At 42.7% G+C, this 15128-nt stretch overlaps 1 protein-coding gene across 2 annotated transcripts in view; it reads right to left on the bottom strand.

The window, feature by feature from the left end:
• hoxb13a (homeobox B13a) overlaps positions 1 to 7460 on the bottom strand; it is a 10279-nt gene extending 2819 nt beyond the window's left edge. The window contains exons 1-2 of one of the 2 annotated variants that reach the window (XM_029836975.1): positions 6490 to 7460; positions 2703 to 2788 (exon numbers count right to left, since the gene is read on the bottom strand). In XM_029836975.1, the coding sequence (XP_029692835.1) occupies positions 2703 to 2788; positions 6490 to 7204 (801 nt within the window). In that variant the 5' untranslated portion in view covers positions 7205 to 7460. Of the gene's footprint in view, positions 1 to 2702; positions 2789 to 5039; positions 5703 to 6489 lie in introns of those variants that run through there. The other variant, XM_003964255.2, reaches the window with a different exon arrangement.
• Between the last annotated feature and the right edge of the window lie 7668 nt (positions 7461 to 15128).

Here is a 15128-nt window from a genome sequence, read left to right as displayed (position 1 = left end):
TCTGGGCATTCTGACAGTAGATCAGGTGAACGTTATCAAATAGCTGCACTTGGCTTGCTTGAAAGTCTTTGATCGGAAAATGATACACTTGGAGGCGTGCGGATTATCATCATCAGTATCTCAGTCTGGATGAATCCAGCTGTTCTCCAGAAACATGATCTTTAGAGCAAACCCCTCACCAAATAATGGTAGCACCTTGGTGCTGCAGATGCACATAAAACCTCCCCCAATAACCTCTAGAGATCTAATTTACAAAAGGCAAATATTTGAGATCAGACGTTCTTGGTCAGCGAGCCAAATGAGACAAATAGGATCCAGGATGGGAGCTTTTACGGTCAGGTACAGTGATGAAGTCAGCTGAATGTGGAGGCGCTGAGCTTGGTCACTCATCTTAATGAATGGCTTTTTAACTATTAGCACATTTACACTGCTGCCAGTAAAACAGCAATATAATCATTTACCGCATCAGTACGACTGAAGTGTAACTTTAAAATGAGTCTAACGGACATTAAACCAAAGCCTCCAGGAGTGTAAACGTCAGTACAGGCTGGTTACCAAGCAGAGTAAACATATACCAACGCTAGCAGTTTGATGCTGGTTAACTTGTTAGTGGAAGGTCAGCAGTGAGGACTGTAAAGTGGCAGGAATGGAAGCACGGGACATACTTCAGGGAAGAAAGAGTTGCCATAGCGGGAAGTCTGCTTGTGCGTCCGTCAAAGAGAATCCTAATCAACATAAATAGCAGAATCAGCTAGATTACTTGTATTTATGGCAGAGCGTGTGTTTGTTTTCTGTGAGCTCATCCGTTAAGGGGCCGTGCTGTTGAAGTGAAAGGGCTCCGAATCCATTTGAAGGTATTCCCGTTAAACCAGGATTGTTCAGCTTGGTGTCCATTTCTCCGCCCTTTTGGCCCCCCAGGCCATTCTGAGCTATTCCAATCCAGACAGGGCCAGACTACTAACTGTTTACAAGCTGTCTGTCCGTCTCAAGTTCAACTGCACAGACCAACGCCGAAAACAAAGAGAGTCCAGCAGAGGAGGAGGGGGCGTGGGCAGTAGAGAGGGTGGTAAAATGGAGTTCTGTGTGTGTGTGTGTGTGTGTGTGTGTGGGTGTGTGTGTGTGTGTGTGTGTGTGTTTGGGGGGTACAAAATGAACTTGAGACAGAAAACGAGCTCGAGCTTCACATTCCTCCTCTATAGCAAGAAGTGCACTCTGGGGAACGGGGGTGTGTGTGTGTGTGTGTGTGTGTGTGTGTGTGTGTGTGTGTGTGTGTGTGTGTGTAGAAATGAATAGAACATGGAACAAACGCCTGTGCAGAAATTCTTTCTGGTCCTAAAAAACAAGAACGGAAGGTGGAGAACAGCCTGATGTTCCTTGTCCACTCAAAGTCTAGTCTGAGATCCAAATACATCTATTTCCTCAACTACACTCATGATTCTTATAATTAGGGATTTTTACACACACACACACACACACACACACACACACACACACACACACACACACACACACACACACACACACACACGTTTTTTCAAATGTTTGTCATTATTGAATTTATGATCTTTTAAATCTGATATTATAAATGAGATTATGAGAAGATAAAAGGCTGACCTTTGAATTTATATTTATTATTGATTTTGCATAATTGTATAATAATAAATAATACTAGCTGTGGGGTCAGGTTAAAGTCATTTGCCAAGATGATAGCATTAATCATAATAATAACAATAAGAAGCCTTTTGATGTATGGTGAGTTGTAATTACCGCTGCTTTATTTATACAACCGTAAACAGAAATGGTAGCATGGTTCATGGTTCATTCAGCACAGATGCATTAGCATTAGCATTAGCGCTCCACCCTGACTGAGTGAGATCAGTCCAGCTGGGTGGCATCATCACACCTGCTGGCTGCTGTCATTAGCTGATCTCGGAGTGGTTGTATTTTATGATGCTGCATAAGCGTTTCACTTTGATCCGCGATGAGGCTGCGCCATAAAGCCCCGTCTGTCGTTAACCAGCCTGCTCAGGCTGCCGGCCCTGCCGCCGGACCACCGAGGCCACGTCTCCCCGTCAGAGAGCGTCGTGTGCTTCAGGGGACATCATGGCCGCCTGCACACGGACTGATGTTGTGATGGGGTTTAATATCTCCCTTCTTTGTCATATTTGTCTCATCTATTCAATTATAGGGTGATTTTTGGATCATTCCATCGCATCTCTGGTCTTTCTGGTGTTTAATTCATATGCAGCAAACCACGGAGATGCAAAAAGTTTCAGTGTAACAGCATTTTAAATTCGTATTCAACCTTATGCTTTAAACGCTTGGATCATCACAACTGCGTTGACATTTATTTCTGTAAAATGGTGACAATGGTGAGAGTGTAATTCAACATCTCTGCAACTTTGTTACTGTGCGTCAAAAATAACGTTTTTTGTTTTAAAGTCACTAAAAAAGTTTTAAAAGTTTTTCTTTTTAAAAAAAAATGTTATAGTATTGTTATACATGTGTGCGCGCAATGGCGAGGGTCGTAAAATCGATTTTCTTCCACAGTAAATGTTTAGATTGATGATACTGTATTATATAGTATATATATTTGATCTAAAACGTTGTTTTATATAATATAATATATTATATTGTATTATATTAGGTGTTCATTTGAATTCGTTTGCCCTTGTGTGTGTATACGCCTGATATGGTCTGACCTGTTGTGACAATAGTCCTGAGGACCACATGAGTCGTGCAGCTCTCAGGCTTCGTCCTCCTCCTTCGCCTTCTCTTCCTCCTCTGTCTGGAATTTGGAGTAAAGGGGAGAACGATCTTTATGGGTTCAAGGCTTCCGTCCGTATTGTTGGTTTTAAAGGAAGACAGAGACTGAGCCGTAAAGAAAGTCAACAGGCCAGCAGAGCACACCGCCGTTTGTCAAGTTCAATGTTAATGGTTAACGTTAACGTTGTCTTGCACACACACATGTACACACACACACACACACACACGCAGAAATATGTAAATATACACACACACACACACAGCGAGGGGGATCATTATAGAAAATGGAAAATTTAATTTCTTTTACACTTGGGATGGTGGTTTCCATTTTTCCTTAATTCTTAATTGATTCTTTTTTATATCACTACTTTCCATTTTCAACAAACCCTATAAGGAACCCTCACATCTTGCAATAGTCTATCTTGCCTTCTCAATTCACCTTTAAACCTGCGTCTCTCCTGACTGAAGTGTTGCGCGTCTGCAGCATCTCTACACAAAACTGGCTAAAAAGCCTGGAAGCAAATAAAAAGCAAAAACAGCGTTCGGCGCATATCGCAGACGCGTTCTCACCGTCATGAGGAAATCATTAAAGCTTGGCTACTGTTTGTGCGTGCGTGCGTGCGTGTGTGTGTGTGTGGAGGCTCAGGAGCTCCGCTTTGGCGCAGCCTGAAAGGTCTCCTCTCTGTCTCAGCCTCTCTCTGCAGTAGTCCATGAGGCGGGGAGACTCAAATATAGTTCAAAGGTTCAGTTTCCACAACAGAAATAAGCAGGCGTAATTGCTCGCATATACATCAGCAATGAACCCAGCAGAGCTCTGATTCCTCACAACTGCGCGATGCACGAGCCTTCGCATGGACGTTAAAGTCTGCAATATGGACATACTCAAACAACAAAGCTGGATGTGGTGCGCCTCGGGCGATTGAATGCTGCGTTGGCAGAATGTGCAGCGCAGAGCAGCGCGTTTTTGATTAGTGCATTAAACCCAGACTGTCTATCTGCTCTGGTGTTGGGGCTGACTGTTCCCCGTGACACCAGAACTGAGCACCAGCCGCGATCCCGCCTCTCCGCTAAATCTGAGACATATGACAATGGCGGACTCCATCACTGAGGTCTGGACGTGATCCACATCGAGCTGCTGAGGTGGAACAGAAGAGTTAACAAAAACCCAAAAAAACCTGCAGTTCCCGGGCTGCCTGGATTGCAAAAGTCAGTCAGAAATGTGCTTGGACGGCGGAATGTTAGGTGTCAAGAAGAAAACATGCGCCAAGAGCCGCAGCACAACAGCAGCGAGGCGCAGGACACGTTGCCCTCGTGAGCTTGAACGCACCATTAGTGGAATTACAATGAACTGAAATGAAGATGAGAGAAAAAGTGTGTGTGTGTGTGTGTGTGTGTGTGTGTGTGTGTGTGTGTGTGTGTGTGTGTGTGTGTGTGTGTGTGTGTGTGTGTGTGCGTGTGTGTGTGTGTGTGAGGGAGAGAAGGAGAGAGGGAGAGAGGGAGAACAGACGACAGAACGTCGTAAATGCAGTGGCGGGAGACCCGATACCGGATCACGTAAATATCAAGGTCATGGTCGGTCTCCTCTCTACCCTTCACTGTTTTTACACCTCCCCCCAGACACACACACACACACACACACACACACACACACACACACACACACACACACACTACTCTGAACTAAAAAAACAAAACAAAACATTATGTCTTTTCGGCCGAAATACCTGTGAACATTTTAATGAGATGCACAAAATGTACGTATAACATGCTTGAAAATTATTTAAATTACCAATAAAGTAATGTGCGTTTTAGATGTCCCAATAAAATAGGTAAATATACATAACCTGAAGGAGTCTAATGAATAAAACCCTCTATAACAAAGAGTGAAATAACTGCTATAAACAGCAGGCGAGACAGCCTTTAAAACGTCCCACTAATTAGAAACTTATTTTACGGTCATTAGGCTACAACGATGTGCCTATTTTTAATTCTTATTCATTTATAGCGCGCTGAATCCCGTTGAATTGGCGACATGTTGCACCCACAGAGGCGATATCGCGGGATCTGTAGAAAATAGTTGAGACCCTTAATATAAAAGAAAAAAATTAACGCTTTCATAAACACTTGAGAGGTTTAGTGGACAATTTCCTGGTATCCATTTTCAAAACTTCATGTCCTCATTTGCACTATTGGCGACGAAAAGAACCACAACCACGCGCAAGGATCCACACACGCCAAACTCTGTGTTGGTGATTTAAAGAGAGGAAAGCCAATTGGAGAGGACGCAATTAAAAGCAATTTATTAGGTGTTTCGCTACATGTTGATTACTGTATTTCAGGCGTAAACAATACGAAGAGCATAATAGTGTTTTCGGCTATAGTCTACGCGCAAGTACGACAGAGACACATTAACACACAGTGGACAGATACACAAAGGCAGGCAAGAAAGTGCTGTATTTACAGGTTGTTTCTGATGATAAGGATCATCAGGATTATTTGGTTGTTATCTTTTTGTTTTAATAATGTCCGTAATGTCTTTCATTTGTCGTGTTCCGCTTCAGAACGGACGGTCCCAGTCCAACAGGAAGATCAAGGTTAATTTCTTCCCTTTTGCCTTTTTTCTGAGTTTATTCTTCATCAATAAGATGCACATGCACCACGTGATTCCACTGACTGTCCCAGCGGGTGCTACGGCGCGTTGCTCTTCACTTTGGCCACGAACTTCTTCTCCTTCACCCTCCTGTTCTGGAACCAAATGGTGATCTGCCGCTCCGACAGGTTGGTGGCGGCGGAGATCTTCCTCCTCTTGTCTTTGGTGATGAACTTGTTCGCGGCGTACTCTTTCTCCAGCTCTTTCAGCTGGACTTTGGTGTAAGGTATTCGCTTCTTCCTGCCCCGCCGGAAAGGCGAACCGTCGTGTTGGTGCGCCACCACGTCTGTTGAAAGGCGGATAGAAGATGAGGCAAACAGGCGAGTGTGGGGGCCAAATTACGCATTTTTGAAAAGTAAAAATTTGACTGAAAAGGTGAGGCTTGCTCGAGTATAGATTATTACAGGGGCGTTGTGTCTGGCTTTACAGACAAATAACAGGCCGGCTGTTGACCAGCAGCACCGTTTAGGTGCCACTTAAAGACCACCGCAACTTATGGCCTTGATAACTGAAATTTATCACGCCAACGCATTCGACAAGCACCAGGAAACGCAAAGCATCCTCTTGCGATTTATAGTATCGTTCTCCCGTTGCCTTTAGAACTGTGAGGACCGACGCAAACGCACCACCTCCATTTAATTGGATCTCTGTGCTCTGTGTGCGCGCCGTTCGCCTGGTAATTGAATTAAAATCGTTATGAGTTTGGCAGCTTAACCAAAGAAAAACTTTGACGTTGAGACTCAAAAGGCATAAACGTTGACGGTTTATGCCCGCAGCAGCTTGTTTTAGTTTGCTAAGCCGTTGCACACAACGCCTTAAGGCCCTAACACCCTACTGGAATTATTTAAGCCTTTATGAACATCAGCTACAACTTTGTTTTTAGCACCCCGGGCCCCGCTGAGACCTGTCAGATTAACTATGCACGCTTTTCTCTAAATTTATGAGCACTGTGTTCAATTATCGCAGCGCAATGTTCCATCACAAGTCATTAAGGGTTTGTTAAATATACATTGCAAACCCCGTTTTTTGTTGCAGTAGACAACGTTTTAAGGGAGAAAGAAAATGAGGTTTACCAGCCAGAGCAGATTTCCAGAGGTGTCCAGCTTGTCCCTGGTCTTTGGAGCAGTACATCTGCCCGCCCCAGCCGTTGGTCAGAGCCCAGGGCTGATAACTGTCCATGGGTAGTAGTGTGTCATGGCGCGGCTCTCCGGCGCCCAGCGTTTGGACCACAGACACATCCAGGTAGCTCGCCATGGACTGGTACGGGCTCGGATAGCTGTGGTAAAAGGCAAACTCTTTGGCTCGATGGTTGGAATATTCATCAGAGTTCACTGTGGTGTCCATGTACTGCGAACTGAGCGCGGCTCCGGCAGCCTGGGTGCAGGACTTCAGAGAACCCCGCCCCATCCTGCAAGGGTAATAACCGTTGCCAAAGTAACTGTACGGTAGCGCGGTGGCGGCAGAGGAGCTCTGATGCGGCACGGTCGCCGCCGGACACGGACCGGTTGCGCACTGTTTTCCAGATGAAGTGAGCGTGTCGTTGGAGCTTGTGGCGGTCACGTCCACTGTGGAATAGCCGGTCGAAGAGTGCACTAGGCCGGACGGGTGGCCACCCAGTGCAGCGGCTGCAGCGGAGTGCGCCATGATGTTGCGACACTGGCTGGCGGCGAAGTTGCCGCTGCCCACCAGCCCTTCCATGTTCTTGTTGAGGTCGTCCAGGTTGTTTTCATACACAAACATTACCGTGTCCGCTGGCCAGCGAGGGTTTAAGACCAGGGAGGTTGTCATAGGCGCTCCTTTTTCCTCCGCTCGCCTCCTTTTCCTTCTGAATTCTCCCCGTTCCTGCGCGCTAGGCTGCTACATTGGCCAAACTATTGCGCATTTGTTCTTCACTGCCCGTTGGCTATCCCCTGCAAACACGACTCGTATAAATCGCATGCACTGTCATATCATGGCGTGCGTCTTGCTTTGTTTGACCGTTTGGTGACGGGAGGCAAAGACTCCCAGGAACCGGCCGGACCCCTGGTTACATCCAAACCGCAGCCTTGACGCAACAAGCCCCCGGGACCGGAGGAGGAGGGGAGAAGCGTGTCCATTGGATGAGCGGGAACGATCACGTGACGGGACAAAGGGGAAGACGAGTCATGTCGGAGACTGTCAGTCAAAGAGAAGATATTTTTACGAGTGTGGAGCCGTGGCACGGAAAGTGCGTGAGTGTGGTGAGGCGGGTAAAAATCCCTGCATGTGCCGCTTTCCCCAAGCGGCTGTGCGTCCTCGGTGTTTCCGATCTCCTCTGGCTGCCAGGAAGAAAGTATCTCAATGTTTGTGGGACTTTAGTCCGATTAAAAACATAAATCACTTCAACGAACAATTACGTTTTGATTATTGGGATGTTTTGTTTTAAATCGCCCTGACGCAGCAAACAGAATAATATGACGTGAAAAGAAGAACATTTAGTTTACATTTGCCAACATTTTGAGCTTAATTTTCTTTGTTTTACATGTTGTATTTGAATGTAGAACTTCTGAATATTACAAAGAATAATAGACACAGTTAAAGACTTATAACCGTCTCTGCCAAATGCATGAATGAAAGTTTACTACTCTAATAAAAATATTAAAATCCTTCTCTGACGGGGGTTCTGCCAGCTTTTCAAAAGAACCACGCTATTATTATTATGATTATTAAAATATATAATAGACAATAGTGCCCTCTGTGACATCATTCAGACGTAATTTATGTGTGTTTTGATTCGGTCGAACTTGCATGGAAACACGGACTGAAGGGAGCGTAAACGAAAGTTTATGGTGGACAGTTGGAGATCTAAAGTTTGTAGCTTGGTTTAAAGTTTTCAAGCTGATTTTTACCGCTGTTCCAAACTGATTTATTTCCAAAGTCATTTAACCGTTTGCTTATGTTTTGTAGAGCGGTCGTAAGATTCATATGGAATGTTAAATCACGTATTTTGCTATAAACGTGCAAAATTTAAGCTATAATTTTAAAAAAAACTCTAATTCAATATAAAGATGGGGAAACATACATGCTGAGCCAAACGCATTGGAACGTCCACAGTTGCGGGTAGAGGGAAATCGACCGAGTGTGCGAGACTAATGTAATGCCAATCTAAACATATTCTAAACAGAATCAAAATTATTTTCGTATGTATTTTCACTATATATAAATCGACCTCTTCTTAGTTAAAGCCAATTATTTGGACTTTCCTTCTTATCAGCAGGTGTAAAACTAGGAGATACGGCTATTTTGCTTATAAGGTCACTGCTTTTATTTTGCAGTCTGGAGCAGTCAAAGTTGGCGCACGGCCGCAACCCGCACAAACCGAGCAATCTATGATAATATACTGATATTAACAAACTTCAGGTTCAAAACCTTCATATCTTAGTTCTGAAGCTGAAGCTGGACATTAGTTCTTAGATTCAGTACTGCCCAGCCGCATAGACAGTCAGTCTGTCTCCCATCATGTGGTCTGTGGGTAGAGGTCAGACTGGCCCCCTCAGAGTCAAGGTCAAGTTTAACACAAGGGGACCAAGAGAGAAGAAGAGGAGGAGGAAGAGGAGGAGATGCAGACAAAAATACGGAGAATGTAATAAGCTCAAGTTCAAGGCTGACTGCGTTTGTGTGTGTGTGTGTATCTGCGTGTGTGTGAGGTGCAGTTGACACAGAAGACCTTATGGTGTCCGTTCTTGTGATGCTCCAGTGTCACCAGTCAAACCAGAATAAAGACAAACATCTGCTTTGTCAAGAATCAGTAACTAAAGTGCAGCAACTCGGAATGAAATAAAGCAGGAAAAAAGCATGTCGTTGCCCTTCAAAGATGAACTGATGAACGCATTTCTGAAAGGATTATCAACATAATCAAATGGCTTTTTTTTCATCATTTAAAGAAGTGAGGTATAAGTTGACCCCAAGGACAGTTCAACAATTACAAGGTGCTGCTACTAATGGCAACGGGTGGATATGAATTTATTTATTTATTTATTTATTTTTCTAATCAAAGTCAAAATATTGTAAATTATGTAAAACGTGACATTCTGTATCAATAAAGCACATTTACATTTTTTAGTTACCTTAGCTGTGGAAACTCGAGACGATCAAAGTCGTGTTTTTTTCGTCAGAATTTTAAGTCATAAAATTTGCGCCGTAGAACTGACAGGGTAAAAATGTCAGGAAAAGGCTTTTAAGAATGGCATTGTGACTAATAACTACATTTAAATCATAAAACACTCATCAAACTTCATCATGTAGGCTATTATTGTACAATTACAGATAACACATTCCGTCAACGCACCTATATAAATAACACAAATATGCAAATCTTTATTGTTAATATCCGAAAAACCCCGAAACGTCAGCGCGCGGGTACAACGCTTAGTACCCTAATAATTAGCGATTAGCGATTAGGATCATTCATCACAAAACCGAATTATGAAGTTTTTAATTTTCCTTCTTGTTCGGTTTCTATTTGGAACGCGGGAGAAAAACGACCATGATCAGTTAAACAGTTGCTTTTTTTTAAAAAAAAAAATGTTGGAGGCCTTTTAACTAAACACTTCAAAAAGCAATACAGCTCAAATTATCTTTAAAAAAAATATTGTTCTTGTTTCGCTTTTCCTCCATCAAAGCTCAGGTGTGTTATTTTGGGTGGACTGAGTTTCAATTTAGACAATTACATCTCAGTCCCTCGGAAAAATCACTTATCTTTATACTTAAAATGTAAAAATTCTACTCTTCCACCTCCAAATCTAAACCTCCCTTTTGATTTTATTTCAAACTTTATAGAAAGATAATACACAACCGAAACTTCAGCATGGACGTTCATAATTAGCCTTTATGGCTTCTCCGGTTAGGTACTCAGCTGTATAACATTTTATACGCACATAAACTGACATAAAATATAGTGGAATACAATTTGAGCATTAACACCATATTGTTTTGCACAATTCTAAATTCCAGGAGTCCTCACTGACAGAATATCCATGCGTAAAAGCGCTCAGGGTGACGCAGTCCTCTGCTGGTTGCAGCCACCGTGCAGGAGTGGAGATTCTCTTTCAGCATTATTACTTTAGCTCATTAAAATGCCTGCAGCTGCATGTGACGCCTGTCTGAGACCCGGCCGTGAAACACAAGAAAGTGAAGCTTAGCGCGGTCGTCGGGCTGACTTTTTCCTTGATGTGCGCGCGATGCGACAGCTGATTGGCAGTCTGGATCACATTGTATTTCTGAAGTGACTGATAACGTTAGAGATGCACAAGGATTTATCACAGGAGACCTTCTTGGACGTTGGTGGGTGACGTCTTTAAAACTGTCACTGATGGTTCTGTTAGATATGCTGTGAATGTATGCTGACGGGTGCACGCTGTTTGTGTAGAATATGTTGAGCAGCACCCAAAAAGAAGGTTCTCCGAGCGTCCTGTGCCCCGCGCGTTCCGCCTGCTGTTCCCAAATGACATTTCTTTCTTTGATAAAGGCCTATCGAAGCCCTGGTGTCTGTGGGTCTTCTCTATTCAATGATAACACAGACTGAACTTTGTCAATAAGTGAGGAGCCATTAAAGACAAACTATCATCCACATATTGGATAATTTGTCCAAATTGGGTCTCTGCTCCATCGTGATTAATGTTGGCTGAAGACTAATTATTAAGGGACTTGAACGTGAATGACATCTATGGACAAACTCAGTTCAGATTTATTACTATTATTATTATGTGCATATTGTTCTAATAAAATGTCGAAGAGAACATCTTTATATTTACCATCACTGGGTGTATTTCCTGATATCCATTACAACTCTGAAAGAAGAATCTCTTTCGTCTCAGGTTTTACTTGAGGTTACTTTTTTCACTCTTTGAAGTCAAATCTGACTATCCAACAGAACAGAATCAGTAATTTATTGCTAATGAAGAGAATCAATGATTGTGAAATACTTTTCGATTTTAAATTTAGGTAATTGTGTTTTGTGAAAACTGTCATAGAATCAGTTATTACTGAAGAACAGAGTGGCCCAGTTTTTGATCCTCTTTGGGAGGATAAATCGAAGTTTAGAATCGGCAGCTCGATTCAGTTCGAACTGAACATATAATTAAAATAAAAGTCTTATATATTTAAATCGACTAGAAATTCGTTTTCAGGCGTCTGCAGGTAGAGCGGCAGTAGACTCAGAACAGCCCTTTGTTGCGTTTATTTGATCATTCATTAATTATTAAAGGAAAAGCAAAGAAAATAAGTATATGAGAACCATTTGTTAACAAGTGAGTTTAATTATATGAGACCACATGGGCGTGTTTGCTGTGAGCTCTGGCGTTTGTTGAATATTTTTGATCTTTTATTTTAGTGATCAACTAAAACTGGAATTATAAAACGACGACGCTGTGAAATAATCTGTTCATGGGCTCATTCTACCCAATATGTCATACCGCCATCAACTAGTCTCAGGTAATTCAGAGAAGAGCTTTAGAGGACTACGAATTAATTAAAAGTTAGTTTGGGTTACACAGATTGCGAAATATATAAATTAAATTTTAATGCAAAACAGGGGGTAGATACTGTACTTTGGTGGTATCGTTTTTTTTTTAAATGAAAATAAACAGATGTTAAAATAAGAAAAGGCAATTTTTATTCCCGTCTGTCTGTTATTGACGTCATCACCTCAGTTGGAAGAAACTGCATCAAGAGAGTGTTTTGGAAAGATTCTGCGCACGTGTATCGTCAGTATATTTCGTGCTCAGTCGCGATGTTCCCTACTCTCTGTGGCCAACAGGAGGGAGCCTTGTACCTCCATCTCTGCAGCTCAGGTGTTCATTCCTCTTCCCTCACACCCCTAATACAGAGGTCAGACTTCCCTGTAGTTATGGTGCCAAAATGAAAACAGCACCTGATTTATATGTCCCAAAATGACAGATAGTGTCAATAATATTTGTCAAGGAACACTTCCCATCTCACTTGATCAGGTGATGCTCCAAATATTAGTTAAAACAAACAAAAAAATAGTCATCAGGTTCCAGTGAAGGCATCACAAGCAATTTCTAGGAATTATAAAAAACAATCTCGATTGTTCTGAAAGCTAGCAAGAGAACAGAAAAGAGAAAGTAGAATAAAGAATAGTCCTATGTGGTATTAGGACTATAGAGGTTATGGATTATGCCTTTACCGAGGTGAAATATTGCCGAAAACATCAAGAAAAGTCAAATGAAAATGTTAATTATGTAGGGACATATTGGACATGCACTGAGAAACAGTTAAAGTTAATATAGGGATGTTCTTGGAATACAAGTTGATATTTTTTTATCAAGTGTTAAGAGACTTTATGTTAAGTTCAGCACACTTAAGATATGTTAGTGGAATCCATCCATCAGCCTTCAGGTTTCTGTAGCATCTGCCTAGTGGGACAGAAAATGATCAGCTGACTCGGTGACTGCCGTCATGGGGAATGTTGTGAATTATACTGAGACACCTTTCTTTCCCGGGGGAAACTGGGGCAAATGGGGCACTCCTAAGAAGCCCATTCGCAGCATCTCAATGGTGAGCCATCTTAAAGCTGGTGAGGATGACAGGGTTCATGCTAAACATACTTAATTCTCAATGCAAAGCCAATGACAAAGTTCCAACCGGAGTGTCCTGGAGAGGTCCTATAAGCTGCTCCATGGCGTTTAAAGTTGATAATTGTTCCCACTTCGGTGTTGTTGATATAAATGGTACCCTCCCTTCTTTGTCCCATTTTATTGATGCTTACTGACATGGCACCAGCTGGTCATCATCCTTACCCCTATACCCTGGTCCAGGTGAGTAAGTGCTGTCCATATTGTCAAGGCAATGACATTTTGGGGGATCATTGGTGGGCTTCATTGGTTTGTATGTGAATTAAAGAGGTCCAGGGTATCAAGGGTATCAAGAGAGAGATGTAGGTGTGGAATTTGACTGCCTACTCAAAGCATTTAAAGATGAATAAGGTCTGAATGACAGATAGTCATTTAAAGACAAGGATACTGCCAGTTTCCTAAGGACTAACAACAGTTGGCACAGGTGATTGACTTAGACCAGTTGTATCCAAACCAGTCCTATAAAGGCCACAATGGAAGATGGTTTTCTGTCCTACCAGGTTAAAAAAGAAGGCTTTCACCAAGAAAACCAGCAATACAGATTAAAGCTCCAGTTCAGCTAGTAGGACAAAAAGCCATGACCGATTAGGGTACTTATCAGACAGATTTGGACATTTCTGGCCTAGATACATGTCTGTATCTAAGAAGGCAGGCAGGCAGGCAGGCAGGCAGGCAGGCAGGCAGGCAGGCAGGCAGGCAGGCAGGCAGGCAGGCAGGCAGGCAGGCAGGCAGGCAGGCAGGCAGACAGACAGACAGACAGACAGACAGACAGACAGACAGACAGACAGACAGACAGACAGACAGACAGACAGACAGACCGACAGACAGACAGACAGTTGTTTATTGTGCTGGAGCCTCACCTTTAGTGACCCGGTGAGAAAGGTAAGATAATCAGGAACCTGTTAAAAAAAGTTAAAGACATGGGATGTTCTGAACAATCAAACAAACTACATCATCCTTCACATCTGTATATATCTGCTGGTTTGTTTACCCTGTTAGTTTATGGATACTGTGTCCAACCAATATGCTGTAAGTGTTACGTATGAAAGAATAACAATTTTAACATGTTTGTACAAAGCTTAGTATCTCTGGAAGCAACAGATGTTTTATTTCACAAGAAAAATGTGCAAAACATCAAACAAAGGAGCGAAGCATGAATGTGGGGTGGTAAAAGTCCTTACATGAAGAGTTGTAAAGGTCATGGCCCCAAGATAAAATGTTGCTATCGTGTTTGACTCTACTGAGATGAGTGAAGAACAGACGACTATGTAGACAGTTGAAATGCCCGAGGACGACAATGTGATGAAATTTGGAAAGCGGAAAGCTCCAGGATATCTCACGAGGGAGTTTTAAGGCACTTCACTGCCCAATGCTATGGTCATGGTCAGAATTCCGGGTGTATTGTCCAAGTCGTATCCCAGTGTTCGGTGATTGTGAGAACAGAATTGTAAGACCATTCACAGTTGCAGGTTTAATGAAAATCTCAGCATCTCCATCATGACAAAACAAAGTTTCTTGCCTTGGAGTTTAAGTGTAGCGCTTAGTTAGCACTGCAAAGAAACAGCAATGACTAACAAGCAGCTTTTCAGTCTGGAGGAAAAAGATGAGTTAGAGAAAACCCACAGGAAAAAAGCAGTGATGTGAAAAGAGAGGAATTCCCACCGTGCTGGAAAACAGTGTAACATGAGCATCCTGACATTTCTAAGAGTTGTCCTGCTGATGTGCAGCAGCATCTGCTTTTACTGACTCGGAAAACAAAGCCAAAGAATCAGTGAGCAAACAGAAGATCGCATCTGGCCAGAGCTGTAATCAGCAGCAGTCAGCTGAATCATATTTTTAAAAAGGGTCTTAACTGACACAGGCAATGAGAAACACACAGCGCTAAGTGAGAATGAGCTGCTGCGATGACATAAGTGCAAAGAGCATCTCGGAGACAACTTTTGGGGGGGGTGGGGGTCACGGGGAAGGTAGGATAACTGTGCATATGGACTTCATTCTTTGATTATAATTCATTATACTTGCACAGACATAGACCAGTAATAGTGTAAAACAAGCCAGTTGTTAACAAACTACAGTTCACATGGTGTCACTGACAACTT

The sequence above is a fragment of the Takifugu rubripes genome, chromosome 5 (assembly GCF_901000725.2).
Source record: "Takifugu rubripes chromosome 5, fTakRub1.2, whole genome shotgun sequence".
Taxonomy (NCBI): Eukaryota; Metazoa; Chordata; class Actinopteri; order Tetraodontiformes; family Tetraodontidae; genus Takifugu; species Takifugu rubripes.
This window is presented reverse-complemented; position numbering and strand designations above follow the sequence as displayed.